Raw genomic sequence first — 24,907 nt, 5'->3', positions numbered from 1 at the left:
CCAGTTGAGATTGCCACCCAACTGACTATGAGCCACGCAAGACGAGCCTGCGCTGTCGCGTCGCGCCTGGCGCGCGCTTCATCTCTCAGGCCAGTGGCGGCCCCCGCCTTTGTTTCGTGCTCTCGATGGCGGAGCCTCACCACCGGCGCCGGCCCATCGACGTCGCAGTTCGGCATGAAGCAGTCTGGCCCGTTTGTGGACTATGAGACTGCCCCAAAGCCTCCTACGGAGGCGGAGGCTGGGCCCTTTACCTCGATCGACAGCGTCGATGCTTGGACGGTGAGTCATTCTCGCGACATTAGCTGACAGCAGAAAGCCGGCATCCCTCGACCTGTGATCGACCGCCTCCTCGCTGCCTATCCGGAGTGCGTGGCGCCGACGCCCGCCCAGCTCGCCTTCCTCCTCGGCATTGCCAAGGGCGATGTGGATATCTTCCTCCGCGACTACATGGGTCGCGGCAAAACGTTCGCGCTCGTCCTTGCAGCCCTCGCGATCGTGGAGAACAAAGGGCGGGTCGTGGTGATGCTCCCGACACCACATCTGGCGCGGCAAGTCACGGCCCTGTTGTTGGCTCTCGGCGACGCGCGCGTCTCCACCGTCTCGAATGACGGCGAAGCGGACCTCAACGCGCGTGTGCTGCTCGGGACCCCGCGGAGCTTCCTCGCGCTGGCGGGGAAGAAGCGGAACATGACCCTCGGCGACCGCTTGAAGGGCGTCACGCATGTCTTCGTCGACGAGATCGACAGCCAGATCGGACCGCTCCCGCACTCGCGCATGACGAAGAGCCAGCTCGAGCGGCACCCGTCGAGGAAGCACACGCCGGCCGTCGCTGACGCCCTCAACTCCCTCTTCGGAATCAAGGTGAAGCAGGACGGATACATCGACTTCTCTGGCCGCAAGAACATCACGTCGGTCTTTAGCTCGGCCACGCTCGACAATACCACCCGCAGGCACATCTATGGGCGTGGGTGGGTGCGGCCGAAGGGTGGGGCGGCGACGAAGCATATCCTCGACTTGGACTTCAGTGCTGCGGCTACGCCGAAGCAGGTCGCGCTGCGTGACACGATGGCGGTAATCGCAAAGCGGGCCGGCGCCGTCTCCGCGCAGCCTACCCAGCGCAAACCCAGACACTACGCGTTCTCCGTTAGTCCAGAGGGCAAGATCGTGCCGCTGGACCTCGCGCGGCCGGGTGACTCGGGCTTCATTCCTCCTGTTGTGGATGAGAAGGGGCGAGAAATAGATCTCGACACACTTCCCCTCAAGGGCAAGTCAGCGAACAAGCCCCGCCCCGGTCTGCCCGTGACACTGCTCGAGGGCATGGCATACCTGCATGCCACCGTGCCCCCGCCGAGCGGAACCTACTCGCTGGCCGTGCTGCCCGACGGGGCGTCTGTGACGGGCGCGACGACCGAACTCGCAGCGCTGGGGCTCAACGTCATTGCGCTCGTCCCCGAAGTGCTCGAAGGCGGGATTGAGCCGCCCCCCGCCACCGCGCCGCACATCATGCTGCTCACGACCCGCGCCGCCGTTCCCGGGCTGCACCTGCCGCACCTACACTCGATCTACCTCCTGAACGGGCTGGACGTGAGCAAGCTCTCCAAGTCGGCCAAGATGGCGGGCGGGCGCGAGGGCCAGAGCCTCGTGTACTCGATCATCACGGGGCGGCTGGGGCGTCTCGCGACTGAAGTCGGCGACCCCGCCAACCCCCAGCGCGTCGTCAGCATCGTCCAGCACGACTCGTATGAAGAGTGGGCGTTGCGGCACATGTTCGGCGACATGTACACCAAGTGGCAGTTTGCGCTCAGCCAATGGCCGGGCGAGATCAGCTGATTGTACGATTAGACATCACTCTGTACTGTATGCATCACCACTTCATCTTAGCCTCACGCGTGCACCCGTTGCCAAGTATAACGGTCGCGAGGTCTGGTAAAGGCCGCGTCTTTGAGGGGGAGCGACGAGCGGATCCCGTGCCTGGCAGCCGAGACTGGGGGCCCATGTTGTCGCCCGCGCGAGATCTAGAAAAATCAACAACAACTTCATTACCCCGCTCCAGGCCCCCCAGGCTCCACGCGCTTGAGGATATCGGCGTCTTTGCGCCTCCTAACCTTCGATTGCCGCCGCATATCCCTCGCCAGCTGTCTCCGAGGCGCGACATCAAAATGGAGACTGAAGTCCTCCCCGCCCCAAACACGAAACACATCGCGACACTACACACCCGCCTCCCGCGCGGCGAGGAGATCGTGCTCCTCCAACAAGCCGTCGACGTGGGCGGCGCGCGCCTCGGGACAACGGGTACGACGCTGTGGCTCGGCGCACAAGTGCTCTCCGCGTACCTCGCCTCCGCGATCGAGTTCAAGCCGAACCGGGGGCGCGCGCTCGAGCTCGGCGCCGGCGTAGGGTATCTCGCCCTCACGCTCGCGAGTCTCGGCTACGACGTCGTGACCTCGGACATTGAGCCGGTCGTGTCGCGCGTGCTTGCGCCAAACGCGGCGGCCGCGCCGCGCGGGTGTGGCGCGATCGACGCGCGCGAGATCGACTGGTTCGACGCGGTGCGGGCCGCACAAGCCGGCGAAGCAGGAACAGAGGGAAGGACGGAGAGCCTTGCCCTCTTGGACGCGCAGTACGACATCGTGGTCACGACCGACACGATCTACGCGCCGGAGATGACGCCGGCGCTGTGGGCGGCGCTGGAGCGCGCCGCGGCGCCCAAGCCCGGCCGGCGGACGCCGACGGTCTACATCGGACTCGAGCGGCGCGATCCGCGCGTCGTGGATGCCGCGCTCGAGATGGGGCGCCAGAGGGGGTGTACGATGCGGCGCGTGGCGCATGCGCGGCTCGTCAAGGCGCTCGAGAAGGCGGGGTGGCAGTGGGCCGACGAGGATTGGGAGGGCATCGAGGTGTGGAAGGGCAAGTGGCGATAGCCGCGCAACTAGAACCATACATGTTACTATTACTGTACAAGTTATCACAGAGACAGGTTGCGCCGCAAGAACGCCACGGCTTTGCCGTTCGCCTCGTGGAACGCCTTGAGGGTCGGCGCGTGCTCGAATGACGGGCGCGCCGCGAAGCCGTGCGCCGTGTCTGCGTAAGCGTGCTACTCCGCGTTGCTCACCCTTGAAGAAGGTTGCCTCGTTCGGCGCCGTGCCGAACTTGGACATGATCTCCTCGACACGGTCCCCGTAGATGTATGCGCTGGAGTTAGCGACGCCGGTGGACCGTGACTGAAACCCACTCGTCTTCGGCGAGCACGAACGCCGCCGGGCGCTTGTACAGTGGGTACCGCGCGGGCGTGTATTCCGGGTGGAAGGCGACGCCGGCAGCGATCGGAGACTCATCGCCCTTCGAGAGGAGGTAGGAGATCATCGTCCCGCCACGGCAGTAGCCGATCGCACCGACGGAGGTGTACCCCGCGTCCGCGATGTCGGCCATGGCCTGATGTCAGCACCAGGATCAACAGTCAGCTCGGGTCTCTGTGCCGTGCTCCGCCTCACTTTGTCCACCAGCGGGAGTGCCTGCCCATCGAGGATGCCCAGAGCGTACGGCAGCATCTTCAAGAGGCTGAGCTTCCCCCACAGGCTCGCGAGCCAGCCCTGGTCCTTCTTCTCTCCGGGGTACCACTCAATAGCGGAGTTGAGTGCATCCGCTGGCGGTGGGCTTGGGATGTAGTCGGGCACATACACCTCCACGCCGAGCTGGGCGGCGTATGTGTCGGCCAGGATCTTGGGGTTGTGCTGGCGTCAGCTGCTGCACAACTGCGCCATATTAGTCCAGACACACAATAGAGAACCCGAAGATGTCGTAGAACAGCACCATGCACGTCTTGGGGTGCTTGACCTCAGCTGGGCGCGCGTAGTACCGGTCAATGCGGAGGGTATGGCCGTTCACGGTCGAGCCCGCGAGCTGGAGCTCGCCTGTCGGCTCGCCGGGGAGCTTGGAGCCACGGAGGCAGCACTCGCTGATGGGGATGAAGGGGAGGGTCATTAGTGCGTTAGTGGTGTGGGAGGCGGTGTCAAGATGCTCATGTCTTATGGGAAGAGGCGTTGAAGATGGGAGATGGCCGGTACAAAGTGGACCGGAGCCGAGGATGAAACGCGAGGTCAGGTGACAGGTTTCCCACGGTTGCAGATGACGACGAATGGCCGATCGCTTGCCAGCACAGCAGGCGACCTCCCGAGATTATCGTTGTGCCTACGTCTGCTACATCCATCTCCATCCTCTCCGTCTCTTCTTCTCTCTTCGTCCTCACTTCTCTTCTCCGTCTCTGGCTCCTCGGTTGGTTCTGGCATCTAGGTATCCCGCATCATGTCTCGCTTCGTGCGCCCCGTAAGTGTCGAGGTCGCACCGGCCCCTAACATGTCTTATACTCACACGACAGAGCAGCTACCGTCACGTGTACGGGCAGCCGTCGAAGGTCCACTACGAGAATGCAAAGATCAGCGGAAGCGCATGGGACACTAACCTGATTACTGTCGGAGGAGTAAGTATCGAGCGGGATGCGAGGCCGGGGCAGTCGGCGCCAAGCCGATGTCGGCAGGGAAGCCGAGGTATGCCACACCGACCACTACGGTGCTTGGCTCCGGCTTTGGGAGTAGGACTGCTCTGCCACCCGAGTGTACAGCATCAGACTTGTCTCGTATTCTCCACGCGCGCTGACAGCAGAAATACCTCGCCGTCAACTGGCAGGTCTCGGGCGGTGGAGCGTTCGCCATCCTTCCCGCGTTCTCGCCGTACGCACTTCCCGAGCCCTCCGGATTCCCGACCAAGCTTCCCGACATTCTTCCCCTTGCGCGTGGGCACTCGGCGCCTGTGTGAGTCCTCTCTCACTTCAAGGAGCTGACGACAGTCTCGACACGGCATGGTCGCCTTTTGACGATGACCTTGTGGTTTCCGCGGGCGAGGACGGGAAGAGTGAGTATCTAGGGGATCTGGCAAGAATCTGAGGCCTCTTGCCTCGTGGTGCCTGCACACCAGGACTAGATAATCGGGTGCTCGTGGGCCTCGGCGCGTGCCCGCCCACTCCACGCCTTCCTCACCTTTTGTTGGACCCGCTGACCCCAGTCTTCATCTGGAAGGTCGATGAGTCGATCTTCGAGGGCTGGGGCGAGGACAAGTGGGAGCCAGAGGACTTTGCCCCGGTCGGCAGGCTGAATGCGGGCGGGCGTAAGGTCGGGCAGGTCGAGTTCCACCCCTCCGCTGCCAACGTCCTCACCTCCGCTTCTGGTGACCACCTCGTGCGCGTGTGGGACATCGAGGGGTCGACGGACAAGCCGACGCTGTCGCTCGCAGGGCACAAGGACAGCGTGCAGTCCATCGCCTGGAACTCTGTCGGCACAATGCTCGCGACGACTTGTCGTGACCGTAAGCTGCGTATCTTCGACCCGCGCGCAGGCGCCGACGCCGTTCGCGTCGCCGAGGGACACGGTGGTATCAAGGGCTCGCGAGTTGTGTGGCTCGGTGACCGCGACCGTCTCGCCACTACCGGCTTTAGCCGCATGTCCGACCGTCAGCTCATGCTCTGGGAGACGGCGGGGCTCACCAACCTGCAGACGGAGAGCCTCGACTCGTCAGCTGGTATAATTATCCCATACTTCGCTGAAGGGAACGACGTCCTTTTCCTCGCGGGCAAGGGCGACGGTAACATGCGCTACTTTGAGTATGAGGGTGACCACTTCCACTTCCTCAACGAGTACAAGACGTCCGACCCACAGCGCGGTGTCGGGTTCCTGCCGCGCCGCGCGCTCGACGTCTCGCAAAACGAAATCGCGCGCGCGTTCAAGCTTTCCAACCGCGATATCACCCCACTGTCCTTTATCGTGCCCCGCAAGGCCGAAGGGTTCCAGAGCGACATTTTCCCGCCGGCCAACTCCTCTGAGCCTGCTCTTAAGGCTCACGAGTGGTTCGGCGGCAAGGACGCACGCCCCAATGTCGTCGACCTTGAGACACGCGCCGTTAGCGCCAACAAGGCGCCGCTGGCGACGCCCAAGCCTACGGCGCCGAGCACGCCTAAGCCTTCTTCGCCCAAGCCGGAGCAGAAGGAGTCGAAGCTGAGGGCAGAGATCAAGCCCGAGCCTGAGGTCAAGAAGGAGGAGCCGAAGCCCGCGCCCAAGGCCGCGACACCACCGCCCAAGGAGGAGCCCAAGGTTGAGCCTAAGAAGGTGGAGCCGGAGGTCACGAGCCGCGACCTCGAGATCGAGCAGCCCGACAGCAGTGACGACGAGAAGGAGGCGCCAAAGGCCGCGCTTAGCGTCGCCTCGGCGGTTGGTGGAGGAGCCGCGCTGGGCGCTGCAGCTCTCGCCGCCAAGCCGGCTTCCGGCGCAGCCTCGGGTGCTGCCTCTCCCAATGGCGGGACAGTTAACACATCTGACGATCTCCTCGTGAAGCTCCTCAACCCGGGTGCCACACTTCCAACGCGCGGATCGGCTCTCTCCGCCGGCCACGACCTGTACGCAGCCGACGGCATCACCGTCCCTGCGCGTGGCAAGGCGCTTGTCTCTACGGGTCTCGCCATCGCTGTGCCTGCAGGCACGTACGGGCGGATCGCGCCCCGTTCGGGACTGGCATCCAAGCACAGCATTGACGTGGGGGCCGGTGTCGTCGACGCCGATTACCGCGGCGAGGTCATGGTCCTGCTCTTTAACTACGGCAGTGACGACTTCACGGTCGCTAAGGGCGACCGCGTCGCGCAGCTCATTCTTGAGCGCGTGCACATGGCTCCGGTGCGCCAGGTCGAGGACCTTGAGGCGACGCTGCGCGGCGCCGGCGGTTTCGGGTCTACGGGCGGCTTTGCCTAACTTGGTATCACGAAAGATGTATGACCTGATGCTCTGATATTGATTGGCCAGGATGTTGGACAATTCATTGCGCTTGGGGGATTTGTGCTTTGTTGGCTCGTCGAGACTGACGATGCAGCAAGTCTCCGACCTTGATGCAGACACCGATCAGGCTTGCCATATAGCGAATCACTCAGCGCGTGGCACCCCCAATGGAGACATCCACTGGCCCGGCTTACCCGTTGATTGAGAGCCAAATGGGCACTTACATGAGCTATAAGTGCCACAGCGATGTCGCCGTGTGGACAAACACGTTCTGTTCTCGTTGACAACGTATAGCAGCACAGTCCGCAGAATAGCGCTAGCTCGTCCTGGGAGCAAATAATCCCGCGGCCGGCACACATCACAGCAGAGTGTATAAAAGTCACGCCAAGTAGTTGGCCGATTGATCCATCTCTACGCCGCTCCCAGGCGAGATCGCCGCTGTACGTGCTTCTGCGCCGAGCGTTGGCAAGTGGTCACCGACAAGCACACATCCGGGACATCCCCTACGTCGCGGGTAAGGGTCTCTAGGCTGACACATGTGATACCCAACGGGTCAGTTTGTTTCTTACTTGGCACTGACTCTTTGCTTGCCCAGTTGTTACCGTCACCTGCGGCGCCCCGGGTACCCCTCCCACCACCCCCGCGTTCCCAGCCTCCGTCAGCGATGCGCACCCACGTTTGACCGTGCGGAGACAGCCCTCGTTACCTCCACGGCCGATCTAGGGAAGTAAAGAACAACGGAGGCTGCATTCTACGCTTACAAAAGGATCGGTTATCTATCAGTCTAAGGAGAGTCTAGGTATGTGTGAGAACTGTGTGATTATGCGTCGGGTGATGGTTTATATGTATTACACTGCCGAATGCGTCGCCCTGCGTTCGGCTTCCATGATTTCTTCGCCACGGTTGCGCGCGATGGCCTGCTCCTTGAGCTCCTCGGCGCGCGTGTTCCATCTATTCAAGCCGGCCTGCTTCGCCTCCCACTGCGCCAAGTGGCGGAGGTATCGCGGCGACGTCTTGCCGCTGCCCCACAGGTCACCGGTCAACGAGAGGAAGTAGAAGACGAGGATGAACGCGATTGTCCACTCCATGGCGGCTGCGCCTGACGTGATGTTGTTACAGGTGTTGGCGCTTCTCGATCCCCGCGCAACGCTCTTGCCGCGGCACTGTTGTCAGATTCCAACCTGACACAGGAACTCACGATGCCGTAGAGGATTGCGAAGGCAACAGCGCCCAGCACGGCGGATAGCACGACAATGAGCTTGAAGATCGAGGAGCGGAGGAGCGACATTCTCTGCGGGTGGTCCTTGTACAGACTCCATACCTCGCCCGTCTGACAGATGGCGCTCAGCGCAGTGAAGACGATAAAGACGCAGGTCATCGACCAGTGCAGGCGCGAGTAGTCGTAGGAGTCGAAGATGGCGAGCAAGAGAAGACCCATCCCGCCGATAAAGGCGCAGCCGATTGCACAGTAGCCAAGGATCCACTCGCGTCTGCGGATGTCTGAGGGCAGGCGATTCGTGTGTCGCAACCATCGTTCCGAGATGACCGTCGCCCACCAGAACCTGCTGTCAGCTCGATCTCTCTCCGAACTTACGCAGCAACGACAGCCGTGATGCAGATGAACATGGTTCTGTGCACGCCAGCGACGTGGCTTACAAAGACAATGCTGCCCTGCGTTGGGCGGTAGCGCGGGCGTCCGTCAGCGGCCCACAGCCCGATGAGGGCGAGCAGACCGCCGAGCCATGTTAGCCCGGAAATGATAGGAAAGTAAACGTAAGGACCGAAGACTGGTGTTAGCACCTTTTGCGACGCGAGGCGTACAGATGTGGCTGCCGAAGCGGCGGGTGTTTAGAATGTAAGGCAGTTTGGGGTTGCCAGTGGCGTGCAAGGTCGGGCGCTCGGGGTGCTCCTCGATACCATCGAGGTTGAGGTCGTCGCGCACAGTGCTGGGCGAGGTGCTGCTCATGGTTATGGTGTTGTTATTCTTGGGACAGTGTCATCAAGAGTATATTTATAAGTGTGTGTCATTCGTCGAACTCTCGAAAAACGTTGGTGTCAGCCGTCGGCCTGCCTGACGTCAGACCTCATTTCAGTGGCGCATGGCCGCAGCCAGGCCGCGCCGCGCCAGGGATACGCAGGCCGGCTTGGCGGACTCGGAGTTACCTTCCATGCATCCATGCACATGTATGGTCTAGGCCGTGCGTGGTGCCGCGACTTGACCTTGACAGCAACGGCGTTCATCGTCGGCGAGCGGCCCATGAGCCATGAGCCATGAGCCATGGGCCATGACCCTCGGGCATGATTCTTGGCACGCACCTTGACATGCTTGACTTCGCAGCCGAGGTCGCGCCCGCACGGTGCCTGACGGAGAGTGCGCCGACATGGTACTCAGTCTCTCAATATCGGTTCCGCGATCATCTCCTCATTCGACAAAGTGGTGACAAACCACACGAGCAGCATTGCGGCGCTGCTAGCACCAAATGGTCACTATCTTGGCTTAGTCCGTTGCCTCACCCGCCTCACCCGCCGGGGGCCGAAGTAACCGCAGCCTCAGAGGCGGTGTTGAGGCAATTGATCACTTGCGATGGTGAGAGCGCAGTCTGAGCGCGACGAAGTTCGATGCACAATGCAGGAATGTCTCAAAGCGTGTGGACCGCCCATCTCATATCATCCGAGGGTATACCTGAGCACGGATGCTCAACAGTGCACGAGCGTACGCCAATGAATGCCCTCACGCGGGGTCTAGCATAACTCGGGCCTCTCGACACACAGCACAGTCGTTGCATCGTTGCACCACCATAGTCTCCCATTTGATCTTGCAAGACGAGACATCCAGGACTTCCTCGTGCTTGGGACTCACACAAATACCAGCCACTTTTCATCTCCAAGTCTTCGGCAATGTATTGCAACCACATGCAACCACACAGGTTGTGCTGTACTTGCAGCCTGAGGATGTGGATGATAGATCTCCATGAGTTAGAGTACGAGGGAAGCATGCGCCTGCCCTCGTTCCAGGCAGGCCCGACATCGGTTTACTGCGCGAGTTTTGCGTGAACAGCATTTACCGAGGAAGGGCGGGGTGTAGCTGGTGATGGGCTATGTTGGTGTCGATGGGAACGAATGGGGCCTCCACTAAACATAAACAGGGCTCTGTCTTTCCTAGGCCAGTCGCGTGCTTCATTTTCAGAATTCCTCGCATTTCTGCGCGTTTCACCACTCACCGCTGAGGAGTCGAGGGACGCTGCCGAGGGACGAACACCCGTGTGGCATTTCCGCTGCGCAATTTGCAACCTTTTGGCATGCCTCCCAGCGGCCTGGCCCATCCTTGCAAAAGAACAGCCTTACTGATGTTGTTGTCTGCTGACAGCCCCTTCGATGCTGAGTCTTTGGGCGAAAGAGAGCGCAAAGGGCGGGTCAGGAGCAAAGTGCGGCTGCGTTTGCGGAAGTCTTGCCGCCCCCCACCCGTGCCCCGCGTCACAGTCAACCAATACCTTCACCTACCGGGTGAACATGACCCTTGCGCCCATCCGTACCAGGCCCCCGTGTGAAGTCTAGGCTTGCAAAGTGGTGTTTGTCGTGCAGATACTCCGAGTCGAGGCAGTGGCGTACATCCGAGCCGATCCGTCATTGTGAGCAGATGAGAGACAGGCTGCTATCATATCAGTTCGGTTGCGGCAGACGACGCACGACGCTTTCCCGTTGGACAGCATGCCGGCGAGCCGTAAAATGAAGTTGGCCTCACGTTGTTCTTTCCACTGTGATCCGCGTCGGCACATGCCACAGAGCTCGTCTCGATTCCTTACGGATAATTATTTTTCCGATACCGGGGATGAAGTGGTCGAACATCCCCCGGTGCCTGTAAAGTCTTATGGTCTGTCACTCTTCTCTACTCCCCGTGGAACCCCGACGTCCGACCAAGTGGAGCCCATACGATCTCCCCACTCCGACATCGCAGCGATGTCGATGCAGATGAACAAGATGCCGTGCTGATCGGGCAGCTACTGCGTGTGCCATTCGTCGGTCGGCCGACGCGCTGATTGTGAAGGAGCGCCTCTCGTGACCCTGTGGCGGTCATTCGTCGTCCCGCCGCCCTACCTTCTTGGCTGCTGCACATCTCCGCCAGAACTTCAGCAACTAACTCATGTCGAGTACGACACTGATTATTTAAAGGCCGCTGATGTCGTCTCTGGCTACCACCACCACCGACACTCCCACAGCTACAGCCATGTCTACAGACAAGGTCAACATTGAGACGGACGAGAAGCGCGTCGGTTACAATGACGGCGCGTCCGAAGTTCGCCTGAACGCCAACATTGACGAGGGTTTCGATCCCGCCTTCGTGAAGTCGACTATGCGCAAGGTCGACTGGCGCCTCATCCCCATTCTCTCGGCCATGTACTGCGTGTCGCTCATTGACCGCACCAACCTCTCGCTTGCCCGGCAGGCCAACAACATGCACATGGACAAAGAGCTCGGTACGAACCTCGGCAACCGCTACTCGATCATTACTCTCATCTTCTTCGTCCCCGTAAGGCTTTCTGTCGGGCTTTGCTGACCATAGTACATCATTTTCGAGGTCCCCTCGCAGCTCGGTATTCGCAAGTTTGGTGCTCGTTGGTGGCTGGGCGGCGCCACCACCCTGTGGGGCATTATCATGCTCGCCATGGGCTTTGCGCCCAACTGGCAGACGCTCGCGGCGCTCCGCGCCATCCTCGGTCTCTTTGAGAGCGCGCTGTTCCCCGGTGCCGCGTTCCTCATCTCGTGCTGGTACGCGCGCCGCGAGATGGCCATTCGCAATGCTCTCTTCTACGTCGTGGCCGGTATCGTGAACACTTTTGGCTCCCCCATTGGCTACGGCATGTCGCTCCTCCACACCCGTGGTGGCCTCAGCGGCTGGTCTTGGATCTTCATTTTCTTCGGTATCCTCACCATCGTCGTCGGCCTCCTCGGTATCCTATTCATCGTCGACTTCCCCGACAAGGCTACTTTCCTGAGCGACGAGCAGCGCCAGCTGGTGCACACCCGTATCCAGCGTGACCGCGGCGACGCCACCCCCGACCCGGTCACTCTCGCCAAGGTCATCCGCTACCTCTGTGACTTCCGCATCTGGGTGTACGGCCTCATGTTCATGAGCTCGACCATGTCCTCTTACTCGCTCGCATACTTCCTCCCCGTCATTCTCGGCAGCATGGGCTTCAACAACGTCGAGACTATGCTCCTCAACGTCCCCTGCACCGTCTACGCTTTCATCCCCTCGCTTGGCACAGCCTACCTCGCCGACCGCTACCGCAACGCGCGTGGCTGGTGCGTCGTATTCAACGCTCTCTGCGTCATCCTCGGGACGTGCATGTACTCGCAGCTCCCCATGCCGCAGAAGGCTGCGCGCTACGTCGGCGTCTTTTTCGCTGTCGGCGGCTGCAACGCCAACATCCCTCTCCTCCTCGCTTGGGCGCAGACTTCGATCCGCGCGCAGTCGAAGCGCGCCGTCTTCGCCGCCATGATCGTCGCCTGGGGCGGTGTGGGTGGTATCCTGGCCGGCGTCGTCTTCATCCAGAAGGAGGCCAAGCGTGGCTACCCAACCGGCGTGTTCTTCACGATCGGCATGAACGCCTTCACCGTCGTTGCGGCTATGGGTCTTGCGGCGTTCTACCGCTACAAGAACAAGAAGGCAGAGCGCGGTGAGGTTGTCCTCGAGGGCTCCGAGGACTTCCGCTACCAGCCTTAAGGGGCAAGAGGAGGGGAGAGGAGTGGGGTTGTGGGATTTGTACGCAGGGCTTTATATATTGTGTTATAACGGGATGTTAGGTTATCATTGGGAACTGCAGGGCAGCGAGAGCCCCATCTCGAGTTTGTTGTGCGACCTCTGAGTCGGGAAGCACGGTTGAGGCAACTGGTCACAGCTTCTGTTCTGAGCAAATACGCCACATGCCGAGGATCCACATGCTGGGCAGGGTCTGATCGTCGATGTGGCTGCCACTCACCAAGGGGTTCCAAAATGAGGCCATCGTCACCCTGGACACTTCGGGGGGTTGAACCGACTGGAATCGGATCAAATGGAGAACTGGTTGCCACGATGCCGTCTGTCCGTCTGTGCAGGTCAACGTTTGCACAGTGCAAACTTGGAGACGAAGGTCAACTGACGACGTAGTCCTGCCCACCACAGCGTAGGTCGTTTGCTCTCAAGAGAGATTTCATTATGCATTACGTCTTCTTTACTGCACATGAACCGCCGTCGCTCCGCCTCCAGAAATATTAATTAGTTCAGGACTGGAAGAAGGGGGTGACGGACTTGGCTATGGAACTACACTTCCGAGCGGAACGGGCCACTCGACTTCTTCTCGCCTGCAGAGTCGAGAGGGCTGCCAGCACCAGTGCCGCCGGTCTCCTGGTGCTGAATGTCGCGCGCGACCTTGTCGAGGCCGATCTGCTTGGCGATGCGCTCGCGACGGGCCAGATCCTCGGCACCTGAGGTGTCGTGGCTATAAGTCAGTGTTCAGCAGAGTGGAGCAACGCACAAAATGTGGTCAACTTCCTCAAGAGTCAGCCCCTTGAGCTCAGGAAGGATGAAGATGGCGTAGAGAAGACCGACGAGGCAGAAGCACATGAACACGATGTATGTCTTGTAGCCGATATTCTCAATCATGCTGCTGTCAGCCGTGACCTCAACCCACGCGAGGCGCCCGCTCCCGCCAGCCTTCAAGAGGACACTAACACTGGTGTGGCCATCGCAACCGCGAAGTTGTTGAGCCAGTTCGTGGCCGACGAGACCGACATGCCCTTGGCGCGCATGTCGAGGGGGAAGACTGGATTGTCAGCGCCGCTGAACCCGGCAATACTCACCCTCGGCTGACACGACCCATGCGAGCGGACCCCAAGTCACGGCAAAGTTTACAATGTACCAATAGATCATGAATACGGCAGCGTTGCCTGCTGCCTTGTTGCTGAAGTCGGGGCCAAAGGAGGCAATGATGGCGGCGATGACGGCGTGTGAGATTGACATGTTGATCTCTCCCCAGATCAACATCGGCTTGCGGCCGAGCGAGTCGACGAACATGACGGCAGGGAACGTGAAGACAAAGTTGACGATACCAACAAGGCCAGTGGCAAGCAGCCCGATAGTGTTGCCAGTCAACCCGAGCTGAGCGAAGATTGTGGGGGCATAGTAGATGATGGCGTTGATGCCTGTCCACTGCTGAAGCGCCTGGGCGGAGGCACCAATCAAAAGACGGTGCAGTAGCGACTTGGTGGTGAGGAGGCGCTTGTACTCGAGACACGCGACGCGGAAGTTGACGGTGTCGATACCGTAGCGCTCCTTCGCCGCCTCACGCTCGACAAGGCGCTCGGCTTGAAGGGAGCGGAACTCGTACTGCACAGTAGGGTCCTCGGGCGGCCGCTCACGGAGCCTGGACAGCGTCATCAGACTTTCCTCCTCACGACCCTTAAGCATGAGCCAGCGGGGCGAGAAGGGGATGAACACTGCGCCGATGCAGAGAACGATGGCTGGAACGAGCTGCAGGGCGAGGGGGATGCGCCTATCGTCAGTCTGGGATGGACAGAAGCCTTGAAGACACTCACCATGCGGCCGAAGACTGACCCACACCTGTGGCGCGGTCATACGAGGTACCGCCGATGTAGTTCTGACGGTCAGCGGTCATGCGACTCCCTCGGCTCTTCTGATGCTTACAGTGCCGTAGCCGATCCAGTATGACACCATCTGAGAGTCAGCACAGGGGGTTCTGTGGGGCAGAACTCACAATACCGAACGTAATTGCAAGTTGCTGGAGTGCGACAAGCGAGCCACGGATACCGGGAGGGGCAAGCTCGGCGTTGAACATTGGAACCAGCATCGACAGGGCACCGACGGCCATACCAGCGAACCAGCGACCAGCTGCTCGTCAGTCTCCGCCAACGTCGCATCAGCCGCTTAGCCCACCATAGATGCAGGCAATCTGGGAGTTGGCTCCCACTTGCAGCGCTGTCCCCAGCATGAAAACGATACACCACCCAGAGATCGAGTACTGCGTCGCGTTAGCACCGGAAGATCGGTGATCAAGCATCGGTGACTTTTATCTTATCCGAAGGCTGCGACGTTCCTGCCATACCTTCAAGTACTCACCTTGCGCGAAAACCTGCGTCGTCAGTATGTGGGATGACAGCCGGGTGTTCCTTATGAGCAGCTCAAGGCCGCCGGTACTCACATGTCGGCCAACGGACCCGCCATCAGACTGCCCACGAAAGCGCCTAGTTCTGCGGGTCAGCAGATGAGACTGAAACAGCTCACCGAGGATGGCAGTTACGAAGCCTTTCAAAGTTTTGTTGGTCACATCATCTCCAAGCTACTGTCAGCTGCATTACACCGCCACTGCTCAACTCACGATCCACCAGTAGCGAGCCTTGAAGCTAGACATGACCTGGACCTGGCCGAAGACACCTGGACGTCAGCGCCTCGCTCATCCGATGACCGAGGTATTCATACCTTGGTTCTGGATGTCAGCAAATACAGGAGATACATGCCAAGACCACAGCCACATTCCCACTCACATAGCCGTACAACACACCTCCGAGCGAGGCGAAGAGGGCTAGTCCAAGGGATTTGGGGTTATGAATGAGGCCTTTGAAGCCAGTCTCGCCTTTGTCGGCGAGGAAATCCGGGTCGCCAGTGGCGGCGGCTCGAACTTGCGAGATGCTGGAGCTCCTGCGACGCTGCGTAGCCGTAGCGCCACCCGCGCTAAACGAGGACCTTAACGATTTGCCTCCCACCATTGTGGACAGATGTGTGTCAAGTGAGCTAGGGTGTATCAAAGAAGTTGAGTATGAGGGACCATTGCATCGCGAGAACTGAAGCCACCTGTTTTTGAACTAGTTCCTCCGCCCCCGACTCACACCCTCCTCGTTGACGGGGAGGTCGGAAAGAGGTCCGCTTCTCGCGCGCGGAGTCAGCGCTGAGTAGTCACCGTTGGTAAGCAGGACTCGAGGAGAGCAAGCCTCTGAGTCCGAGCGCCCTTGGAGCAGCCTCGGCCAATGGAGTGATGGATGACGCGGTTCATCAGCACTTGGCCCTAATAATAGGGCGACAAGTTGTTTGGAGACGTCAGCTGGGCAGGTGGACGGAAGGTGTCCGATCAGCTGCACCCGATGTGACGTAAAGCCGAAGGTCAAGGGATCACGAGTAGTGAGCTAAAGCCGGCCTCGTGATGCCCAGGGTGTAATATGTTGGAAGCATCCCAAACGTTTGGTCTCCGAGGGTTGCCTTATGACTTAGGCGGCGTTGTCAGTGATCGTCGTCATGTTATGTGTTTCGGCCGTTTCGCTTGAGCTTTTGAGACGGCCGTCCACTACCGGCCGCCGGTTCCTATGTAATGTTGTCAGGCTGCTGTTTGCTCGTGACAGACCCGCTCGAAATCACAGCGTCCACAGTGTCCAACTTTTCGGTCTGCGACCTGTAGTTGAAAAGGATGCCGCAACCATCGCCCCTCGCGCTTGCGTAGACCGCCATAGAGGCGAGGAGTGCTTGGCTATATTGATAAACTGTAGAGTGTGGTAAGGAAAGCATGCCGTGAGACGCGGTGACGATATAATCCTCCCATGGTGGAGCACGCGTGGCAAGTGGAGGGAACAAAGAGAAGAAAGCGTGGGATGGAATGAGGCAACATTGAGGTCCGTGCGTTCCCCAGATGCTGTAAGGAGCGCGACGAGCGTGCTCCCAGGCGTCCGCGAATGCTCAAAACCGACGCCTCTCACAACCGCCATCGGCACGCCTGGTAACGCTGCGAACCTCCCGTCCACTGCTGACTGTGCACGACAAGCCACTCGGCAGCTCGGCAGCCCAAGCGAACAGAGCGCAAGCCCCCGTTGTTACTTACAGTCAGACGCAAGCGAGCACCTTAACGCCACTGACCTCCCCCATACTCACTCTCACAGCCCACGGTTCCCAACCTGGGGTAGACGAGAGCAGCGCACATGCGAGCATGCCAACCTGACAACTGATAGCTGACATACTCGAGGGATACCCGAGAGCGCGAAAGCGTGTTGATGCACTGACCACCTTTTGTCCAGCTCGACCGATTGATAACTCCTGGATGGGGGGGTCAGTGCATGCGCCTTCAGCTTGCCAGGCCGGTCCCAAGCCGGCCCCCCTCCAGGTCATTCATGTCGACGTGCCCGTTGCGACCCTTCCGAAGACCTTGCCAACCGGCGCCAAGGCAAGATTATGTAGCCCTAACCCACCTCGTCCTCACGTCTTCAGTAGTTGTTCCATCCACTCACCACCACCCTCCTTGATCTGTTTTGCTCTCCGCTCCGCTCCCTCCCCCCTTCGCGGAGGTCGCAGTCATGTCGACCTCCTTCCTCCCCTTTCCCTCTCGCTTTTTCTCCCGCAAGTCTCGCTCCAAACGCACCAAGACGGCACCCGAGCCGCTCAAGCAGCCTGTCGTCGTCTTGTCCCCGGCTCCACTCCAACCGCTGCGGCCCTCTCCTCCTCCACGCTCGCAGGGGTACCCCGGGTCTAGAACCCCAAGTCCGAGCCTCCGCTCGGCCCACACCACCGAGTATGCCCCTCAGCGCTACCCCGACGCCTACCTGCCTCGCAAAATCCCCTCGTTGAACGAGTTATCACGCAGTGCGCCACGCTCCCAGCCGCCCCAACAGGCGAGGCATGCTCTCAAGGCACCCGATGGTCCGAGATATGCCCCTCGGCACACCGCGCATGCCGCGCCCATGCACACGCAGCAGAGGGAGGACGCGTGGCGCGGCAGAAGATTCTCTGAGCAAGTTCAGCAGGCTCAACCTAACATGCCGCTCACGCGTTCGACGTCAGTTAACGGACACGGGTGCACCCTTGAGCCGCCCTGGCAAGGTGGTCTCGCATCATCTATCCAAGAGGAGTCGGACTCCGAGGGCGAAGCTGAAGGACCCCTGGGGCCTCTGGAGGTCCTTGAGGCCTTCTTCAATGAGGAGCCTTTGCCCGACTGCATAGTGCTGCCGCCACCAACGGAGTGGGACAACTACGTCGCTCCTGCGCCCAACGGCAGTCAGGCCGGGCATACCCATATCGATTACACGCAACCTCCGCCGAGCGGTAGCCAGGCCGGCCACACGAACTCCGACTTTACGCAGCCTCTTCCCCCAAATGGGAGCCAGATTGGACATACGAGCGGTACTGTCGCGCGATCTCCGCCGACTGGGAGCCAGCTCGGGCATGCGAACGGAAGTTACGCACCACCCCCGCAACACAACAGTCAAGTTGGGCATTCCAACGGCGGTCGCGCGCAGCCCCCGCGGAATGGGAGTCAAATCGGCCACACCTCCCCTTCGAACAGACTACAGCGCCGCCCCCTCTCTCCACCGGCCCCTGCACAGGCAGCAGCGTTGCCCCCACCTCCCCCGCCGCCCAGTTCCCCACCACCTCCTCCTCCCGGTGCGCCCAGGACCACCTCACGCTCCCGCACCCCGCAGCTTTTAGATAGACCTCCGCCCACAACGCCGCCTAGACGCCCCTCGCCATCGAGTGTCGAACCAAAACCTGCTCCCGTCGCCTCTCCTCCGAACCCGGGCAAGTCGTCCTTCTCCATGCCGCGGTTACGACGAAACTCAAGCCGCAGGCGGGAGTCGCCGGAACGGCCTCTCAGCCCGCCGCACGGTGACATGTCAGCCGCGAGGAGGCGCAGAGCTAACGCCAGCGTCCCCTACGGCCAGAGACCTCTCCCTCCCACTCCGCCTGAGCGCGGAGACTCACTCCGCAACCGCCTCATGAGCCGGCGCCGCCGCTCGGGCGAGCCGCCGCAGCGAGACGGTATCCAGGAGGAGGAGGTGGCCATCGCGCAGGTTGTGCCGGAGGCGGAGATGGAACCTCCGCTCAAGCAGCTGGGCGAGGCCCTCTCCCTTTCCCCTGCGCCCCGACCGTTGTCGCTCGGCGCGTACATCATCCCACCCGAAGAACGGGCGGCGATCGGGCACACCAGACGTGGTTCCACGTCCTCTGTCTCATCCGCCGGCGACTCGACGTATTTATTCCCGTACACCAACCCACTACATGCTCCACAACCTCAGCCGCAGCCAATGCCCACAAGCCCCTTCAGACTCACTTTCAGCCCACCAACAGGTCTCCAACCGCCGCCACGACCCCGCTCGTCCATGGTCTCCACTCGCTCAGCCGCCAGCTCCAACTCCCACCTGTTTCCACAACACTCCGTCCTCAAGTCCTCCGCCCTCCGCAGATCCCCTGTCCTGCAAGACGATATGATAGCGCACTGGTAATAGTTGATGTCCAATATACATACGGTCCTTGTCATAGCTACATAGTGTATCACTTCTTGCCTGGGCGTGCGCGCTTGACGCGTGGCGTGTCGCCTTTCGTCGTTGTGGCGGCAACGCGGGTGCGCGTAGCCGGCTGCCGCGGAGCAGTTGCACGCTTCGCTGGACCGGATGCGGTCGCAGCCTTCGAACCTTTAGCCTTGCGAGGCGTGTTCCTGGTGGACATGGCATGGGAGGAGCGGTGCGTGGATGCGTCGCTTTCTTCGTACTCTTCCTCGTCCGGTCGAGCACGTTTTTGCCCACGCGTGGGTCGCTTCGGTTCTGCCTGCGACATTGAACGGGGAGGCATGGTCTGAGAATTAGAGGACCGGGAAGGGCCCGCGATCGGTTGCCGCGGATCATGTGAGGGTGCAGGTGGAAGATGCTTCAGAGCTGAGCGCACTTTAACTGAGTGAGCAACGTCGCGCTGGTCCTCGGCCTTGCCGGAACGAATGGGCCGCACCAGTCGCTTGTCTGAAACCTTCTCGGAGGGCCGCGCCGCCTTCAGCGGTCGAACTGTATCGTCGACTCGGGGCGGGGCCACAGCTCTCTTTGAGCGCTCACTCAGCGCTGATCGAGGGCGTTCACGGTCGCTGGTGGAGGCAAGGGTAGAGGAGGAATCGAAAGACAGAGCTGCAGCCTTAACGCGGCCCGGCTTGTTTGAGGGAGCTGCACTCTTAACAGTGGCAGCGCGTGGTTGATGACTCGTTGCAGAGTCGGCCTTGTGCTCGCGAGGTCCGCGTGGCCGGCGAGAGGGAGATCGTGGCGAACTCGTTAGTGTAAGCGCTTGCGGCGCCTCTTTGAGGAGAGGGGGCTCTGGCTCGGTGTGAGACACAGAGTGGGAGGGGGAAGGCGTTGCCGGATAGGCGACTGTCCAAGCGGGACGTTGGCGTGCCGGCGTCCGTGGTGCGGAAAGCGCGGGCCGCTTGACCAGTGCAACTACCGCCTGGTAAGGCAGTTCAATCAGAAAGTGAAAGAAGAACAGGGCCGTGGAGCCGATGAGCAGCAGGGTGAGGTCGATTTGCCTCTCATACCGCCGCACGAAAGGCACCACGATAGCCTGGAAGAGCAAAGCTGAGGACTTTTATCAGTGCAGTTCAAAAAAGCAGTCCGTACCTCGACCCTCCAGTAGATGAGAGCCAACATAATGAGCATCTTGATGGACGAGTAGAATGGGATCCAGACGAGAAGGGTGTCCGCCGTCATTGTTATCGGCTGCACCGACACCTGTGGTCAGTGCCGAGATTGTCTTGCCTCACCAGAACGATCCAACCCGCCAGTGCTGCTCGAAGACGCCGCCGGCGTGTGACAACTCCAATACGACGTCCATTCGGATACACTTCCTTGAGCGCGCACAATGTGTCGCGGAGGTTTAAGAGGATCCTGACGTCAGTCTGGGCTATGACAAGGGTTGGCACATACCAGAGCGTACGGCCAATCTGATTCCTCGACCCGAGAAACAGCAGGAGGGCGTATGCACCTGCTACCCGCGAAATGACCTGCTTGCTTGAAGTCATGTCCGCATGTTTCTTGAGCGAGTTGTCGTAGTTGTTGTGATTGTACTTGAGCCAAATACTCCTAGAAGGCAGTCGCGTCCTCCACTAGGGTGGCGAGCGGATCTAACGGTATCAATAATGACGTGTTTTTCGCGGAATCCAGAGTGCTGGAATGCCCTCAATCACCCCTCGAGATCGTTGTCGTTCATCATCCGTTCTTTGCTCCTCACTATCGCCTCATTTCTCATCCCTCCTCGCCTCCTCTTTTCTTTCTGATATCCTCACCCTCTACACTCCACATCGGACCGCCTCCGCCCCTCCCCAGTTCTTCACCCCCGGTATTGCAGCTGCACTCTAACTCCGATCTCTCCGATCTCAACAGCTCTGACCGGCCCCTGTTGCGGCCCATTTTCCCCCCTCCTATACCGCTACCTCCTCGCCTTTCTTTACCATGGACTACAGCCAATACGCGGGGTGAGTAGCCCAAACGTATGCGTACTTAACATATCCAGCAGGCCTTTCGAGGTGATTAGCAAGCTCCAGGTGCGCTACACGGGCATCTTCCAGGAGATCGACCAGGAGACGCAGACGCTATGCCTATCTGATGGTGAGCTAATCCATCGACACGGGAGCTAAACTCAGTCTACAACCATGGTACGGAAGACCGGCCCTCCGAGCGTTCCCTTCCTGGATCCTCAGAGAGCTTGGGATGGGTTCGCTTCCAGTGAGCAAGCTTGGCTGAAAGAGTGCTCACTCGCAGTACCAACTCTATCAACAAGCTGTCTCTCCTGGACAACCCCGCTCCGCCCGTCTCCAATAATGCTCCCGTTGACCCCGCCCTGGCATCGGTCGTGAGTAGAAGCTGCTCCTTCCCATTCCCCTCCTCTTCAATGATGAAGCATTTTTCGGATGTAAACGCCGTCAGGCGACTTTCCAAGAGCGCATATAACCATGTGGATACCTCCGTTGCCTTCCTTCTGATTCCCCAACCCTCTACATCGGCTCTCTCCGCGTCGTGGAGCTGACAATTACAGAGTGGACCTCGAGGCAACAGTCAAACCTCACCAGCGCCTCGTGGGGTGGCGGGGCTTCCTCCAAAGCCTTACACCTCTGCCCACTCCGCCGAAACCGCCTTGGGCCGCGTACAGCAGTCTCTCACCGAGCTGAGCACCGATCCAGGGCGCCAGCGTCGCAAGCCTCAAGCTCCCGCCGTGCCCGATGCCGAGTTTGACTTTAGCAAAGGCAACGAGAAATTCCAGAAGGAGCGCCAGGCGCGCAAGGCCCAGGAGGATCACGAGGAGGAGGTCAAGGCCGAGGTGGAGGCTGTCGACCTCGGCGCGCCCCAAAACGTGCCTCACCCGAGCGCTGTAGTCAGCTCGTCTGACGCCGCTCGTGACCGGAATGGGAAGCCTCACCCCCGTAAGGGACCCTCCTACAACAAGTCGAGCTTCTTCGACAACATCAGCTCTGATTCCTCACGCGTGAGCCGCGCCGAGGAGCGCCACCGCAATCTCGACACGTTTGGCGAGGCGGGCGGCGATATCACACAGGGCTACCGCCTCGGTCAGCAGTCTGGGCGTGGAGGTATGCAGGGTCGGGGACGTGGCCGCGGTGGTGGTGGCGGTGGTGGTAACCGCCGAGGCGGCTATAACAACACCCCTGCATGGGCAGCTTAGTAGTCAGAAGTTTCCTCATGTGTAGTATACTTCATTGCATGTAACAGCTATCAGAAGAGCGAGAAGACCTTGTCAAACACTGCGTCCATCAACATTTGCAACTGGCCTCCGACCATCGGATAGGCGTCCCACAGCGACTTCCAACCAAAGGCGCAGACGACGCCGACGGTTGTCCCCACGACCACCTGCGGCACGGTGTGGTAGCCTAGCTCGACGCGGCTCCAAAGGGTGAGTGCTGTGATGGCAGCCACGGCTACCCGCTCGCCCCAGACGGCAGAGCTGACGAGGGGCAGCAAAGGCCACATGTACGCAAAGTAGAAGCCGAGAGCGGTCGAGTGAGTCGATGGCATGCCGTATGTCCGCTTTGGGCGCACAGGTGCAGGCTTGGTGCTCGGCGGCGGGGGTGGGGGACGCGGCTGCCGGATCGTGCGCTTGATGATACGAGCTGGCGTGAGCAAGCTAGGACAAGATGCGTAGGGAAGGTGAGCGTCGCAGAGGAGACGGGGCCGGGATCAGGCCAGGCGATGGGAGATGGTGTAGCCCCATGGTCCGTGGAGTATTGGTGGTGCGTCCAAGGCATCACACTCAGCACTCACTGATGACCGTACTCCCGACGGCGCCGGCAGCAAACCACGCGCAATGCGCATTGCGCGTCCACAGGATTGCGATGGCCGTCGCGGCCGTGACGGTCACATGGGTCTGGAGTTAGTGAAGACGAGTGCTGGCCCACCTCGTCCAGAAGCCAGAGAAGGGCGGAGGGGTAGTCGGATGGTCGGTGCATGGTACGGAGATGGGCGAATTGTCAACACCGAAGTTGTCCGCGTCCGTGATCCAAGCGTCTGCGACGTCATTTTTCCGCGTCGACGCGTCGATCGTCGAATCCCCCGTGCCTTGCGATATGAAATGAACTGGCTTGGTTGCCGCAGTGAACACCGGAGCGGAATGGCAGTATTTATACATATATATGTACATGCATCATCATGGCCAGCGCTGGCGTGGCAAGCAGGTAATCTGTGCAAGCGCAAGTCCATGCTCGTCTAATCTTCTATCCCTAATCGACGTTCTTCGCAGGCAGGAAGAACGTCAAGACGCCACCAGCCTCGTCAATCTCTCCGATGTAGACGTATGCAATTACGCAGTGTCCCTCGCATATGCCTGACGTTTCAGTTCGACTCCGTGGGCAGGACTCACAGGCAATCGCAACGCCACTAACGTAGTGGCTCGTCAAGAACTTCTGGAAGCCGCGGATGGAGATGGTTGTGCTGAACATTTGTTCTGGCGGGGGCGGCGGCGCGTTCTCGGAGTCGGCTGGGGTCAGCGACGCGGTCACCCATACGCACTGGTGGTGGGAATGCGGAGGTTGTTCCAGGTTGTGCTCATGTGCACACCGCTCGTCTTCACGCGGAGGTCCAGTTGCCCTTTCTAGAGGTCAGAGACGCCAAGAGATTCTCGAGCTCACATGATTGGCAGCCAGAGTGACGTCCTCTGCGAGATGACCCAGCCGTGAGACAATCGTCTTGAGCTCTGACAGATTGGGCAAAACAAGATGGATCTGGCGTGAGTGATAGTGTAGGTGAGAGACATACGTCTGGTGGCGGACACAATGGTTCAGTGAGCTCCTTCTGCCGCCTTGACGAGATGATATGCACAGTAATATCGTGCGCGATGTTGATCGGATTGCCCTGCGGCGTCTATGATCAGATTTATGTGTTTGAGTAAGCTCACTCGTCCAGAGATCTCAAACGTCCACACTGGTCGTCCGTCGCGCTTGTTGAGCTTGACCATGACGTCTGCATCGGACAAAGAGGCGTTGCCACCACGCGCGCCGTCGGCGATCCCACCTGGTGTCAGCGCTGCTTTTGGGGAGCGTACTAGAGGTGTCCGCGCTGCGGAGAACTTTGAGAAATGCGTCGAGGTTGACTTCTAACCAGATCTCGTTGTTGTTGTTCGACTCGATGCGGAAGTGGTCGAAGAGCGTAGGAACTTTGACTTGGCTGGGCGTGAGCGACCCGAGCGGTGGCGGGAGAGGCAGCGGAGACTCACGACCACACCTGCACACCATCACGCCCCTCGTTTCCTGGCACGATGAAGTGCACCGACTCTGGACTCAGGCGGACGACGCAGACCTTGGCGAGTGCGGCGAGGGAGCGTACGATTTCTGCTGTGAGCTGCGCTTTTACCACAAGAGGCCACTATCGACGGATGACGACGTGAGATACTCACTGTGAAGTAGCGCAACATTAGCAATGCGTGTCCGGAAGCGCATTGTGAGTGGGAGTGGGCTAGCGAGGTAGTGACATGAAGAGGGAGGAGATGGGTTGAAATACCGAGATGCTCAGACGCTGGTGGTGGATGTCGGGGTGAGTGGACTTGAGCCAAATAAGAGTGGGGCTCCCAGCTGAGAGTGGCAGGATTGGAGGGCGATTAAGCGCCCTGGATTCATAGCCTGGATGGGCTGCGGGCTGAGGTCAGGCTGATCGGCACGGCTTCAAATACTGAATGCGAGAGTCTGACGGCTTGAGGGATCAAAGTCAGCTGCTGGAGAACTCCTCTCGGATCTCGGATGGATGCGTTGATGCACCGCTAGTGCTGGAAGCCCCCCCGCGCCGAGGCACATTACTGATTGCAT

General features: G+C 60.1%; 12 protein-coding genes across 12 annotated transcripts; 6 read left to right on the top strand and 6 right to left on the bottom strand.

Annotated features, from left to right (window-relative positions):
* Positions 1 to 27: 27 nt before the first annotated feature.
* Positions 28 to 1,830, top strand: COLE_03813 (uncharacterized protein; the record flags this gene model as incomplete). Its single annotated transcript, XM_018422862.2, has 2 exons — positions 28 to 279; positions 313 to 1,830. The coding sequence occupies 2 exons, from the start codon at positions 28 to 30 to the stop codon at positions 1,828 to 1,830; spliced, it is 1,770 nt and encodes a 589-aa protein (XP_018279688.1).
* Positions 1,831 to 2,159: 329 nt separating this feature from the next.
* Positions 2,160 to 2,921, top strand: COLE_03812 (uncharacterized protein; the record flags this gene model as incomplete). Its single annotated transcript, XM_018420110.2, has 1 exon — positions 2,160 to 2,921. The coding sequence occupies one exon, from the start codon at positions 2,160 to 2,162 to the stop codon at positions 2,919 to 2,921; it is 762 nt and encodes a 253-aa protein (XP_018279687.2).
* Positions 2,922 to 2,965: 44 nt separating this feature from the next.
* COLE_03811 (uncharacterized protein) lies at positions 2,966 to 3,981 on the bottom strand (the record flags this gene model as incomplete). The annotated part of the gene is made up of 5 exons (XM_018426592.2): positions 2,966 to 3,081; positions 3,113 to 3,192; positions 3,233 to 3,432; positions 3,492 to 3,731; positions 3,778 to 3,981. The coding sequence occupies 5 exons, from the start codon at positions 3,979 to 3,981 to the stop codon at positions 2,966 to 2,968; spliced, it is 840 nt and encodes a 279-aa protein (XP_018279686.1).
* Positions 3,982 to 4,302: 321 nt separating this feature from the next.
* On the top strand, positions 4,303 to 6,791 carry COLE_03810 (uncharacterized protein; the record flags this gene model as incomplete). The annotated part of the gene is made up of 5 exons (XM_018422861.2): positions 4,303 to 4,323; positions 4,376 to 4,477; positions 4,660 to 4,808; positions 4,844 to 4,908; positions 5,059 to 6,791. The coding sequence occupies 5 exons, from the start codon at positions 4,303 to 4,305 to the stop codon at positions 6,789 to 6,791; spliced, it is 2,070 nt and encodes a 689-aa protein (XP_018279685.1).
* Positions 6,792 to 7,663: 872 nt separating this feature from the next.
* Positions 7,664 to 8,781, bottom strand: COLE_03809 (uncharacterized protein; the record flags this gene model as incomplete). Its single annotated transcript, XM_018421305.2, has 4 exons — positions 7,664 to 7,978; positions 8,014 to 8,377; positions 8,410 to 8,602; positions 8,637 to 8,781. 4 exons carry the CDS (start codon positions 8,779 to 8,781, stop codon positions 7,664 to 7,666), a joined length of 1,017 nt encoding a protein of 338 aa, XP_018279684.1.
* A 2,385-nt stretch (positions 8,782 to 11,166) lies between these two features.
* COLE_03808 (uncharacterized protein) lies at positions 11,167 to 12,540 on the top strand (the record flags this gene model as incomplete). Its single annotated transcript, XM_018424963.1, has 2 exons — positions 11,167 to 11,343; positions 11,377 to 12,540. The coding sequence occupies 2 exons, from the start codon at positions 11,167 to 11,169 to the stop codon at positions 12,538 to 12,540; spliced, it is 1,341 nt and encodes a 446-aa protein (XP_018279683.1).
* A 1,086-nt stretch (positions 12,541 to 13,626) lies between these two features.
* COLE_03807 (uncharacterized protein) lies at positions 13,627 to 14,683 on the bottom strand (the record flags this gene model as incomplete). The annotated part of the gene is made up of 3 exons (XM_065626312.1): positions 13,627 to 14,358; positions 14,479 to 14,529; positions 14,570 to 14,683. 3 exons carry the CDS (start codon positions 14,681 to 14,683, stop codon positions 13,627 to 13,629), a joined length of 897 nt encoding a protein of 298 aa, XP_065482393.1.
* A 2,464-nt stretch (positions 14,684 to 17,147) lies between these two features.
* On the top strand, positions 17,148 to 19,070 carry COLE_03806 (uncharacterized protein; the record flags this gene model as incomplete). The annotated part of the gene is made up of 1 exon (XM_018427320.2): positions 17,148 to 19,070. One exon carries the CDS (start codon positions 17,148 to 17,150, stop codon positions 19,068 to 19,070), a length of 1,923 nt encoding a protein of 640 aa, XP_018279681.1.
* A 49-nt stretch (positions 19,071 to 19,119) lies between these two features.
* On the bottom strand, positions 19,120 to 20,623 carry COLE_03805 (uncharacterized protein; the record flags this gene model as incomplete). The annotated part of the gene is made up of 4 exons (XM_018425312.1): positions 19,120 to 20,187; positions 20,223 to 20,333; positions 20,366 to 20,489; positions 20,529 to 20,623. The coding sequence occupies 4 exons, from the start codon at positions 20,621 to 20,623 to the stop codon at positions 19,120 to 19,122; spliced, it is 1,398 nt and encodes a 465-aa protein (XP_018279680.1).
* Positions 20,624 to 21,053: 430 nt separating this feature from the next.
* On the top strand, positions 21,054 to 22,278 carry COLE_03804 (uncharacterized protein; the record flags this gene model as incomplete). Its single annotated transcript, XM_018422860.2, has 5 exons — positions 21,054 to 21,076; positions 21,115 to 21,209; positions 21,245 to 21,326; positions 21,363 to 21,453; positions 21,637 to 22,278. 5 exons carry the CDS (start codon positions 21,054 to 21,056, stop codon positions 22,276 to 22,278), a joined length of 933 nt encoding a protein of 310 aa, XP_018279679.1.
* A 50-nt stretch (positions 22,279 to 22,328) lies between these two features.
* COLE_03803 (uncharacterized protein) lies at positions 22,329 to 23,059 on the bottom strand (the record flags this gene model as incomplete). The annotated part of the gene is made up of 3 exons (XM_018422859.2): positions 22,329 to 22,723; positions 22,875 to 22,977; positions 23,009 to 23,059. The coding sequence occupies 3 exons, from the start codon at positions 23,057 to 23,059 to the stop codon at positions 22,329 to 22,331; spliced, it is 549 nt and encodes a 182-aa protein (XP_018279678.1).
* Positions 23,060 to 23,329: 270 nt separating this feature from the next.
* Positions 23,330 to 24,544, bottom strand: COLE_03802 (uncharacterized protein; the record flags this gene model as incomplete). Its single annotated transcript, XM_018425753.2, has 9 exons — positions 23,330 to 23,433; positions 23,470 to 23,586; positions 23,619 to 23,700; positions 23,738 to 23,830; positions 23,865 to 23,969; positions 24,004 to 24,119; positions 24,151 to 24,272; positions 24,322 to 24,436; positions 24,502 to 24,544. The coding sequence occupies 9 exons, from the start codon at positions 24,542 to 24,544 to the stop codon at positions 23,330 to 23,332; spliced, it is 897 nt and encodes a 298-aa protein (XP_018279677.1).
* Between the last annotated feature and the right edge of the window lie 363 nt (positions 24,545 to 24,907).

This window comes from Cutaneotrichosporon oleaginosum (genome assembly GCF_008065305.1).
Source record: "Cutaneotrichosporon oleaginosum strain ATCC 20508 chromosome Unknown ATCC20508_contig03, whole genome shotgun sequence".
Classification (NCBI taxonomy): domain Eukaryota; kingdom Fungi; phylum Basidiomycota; class Tremellomycetes; order Trichosporonales; family Trichosporonaceae; genus Cutaneotrichosporon; species Cutaneotrichosporon oleaginosum.
Note: the sequence above shows the minus strand (reverse complement) of the source record. Positions and strands in the feature narration are given on the sequence as shown.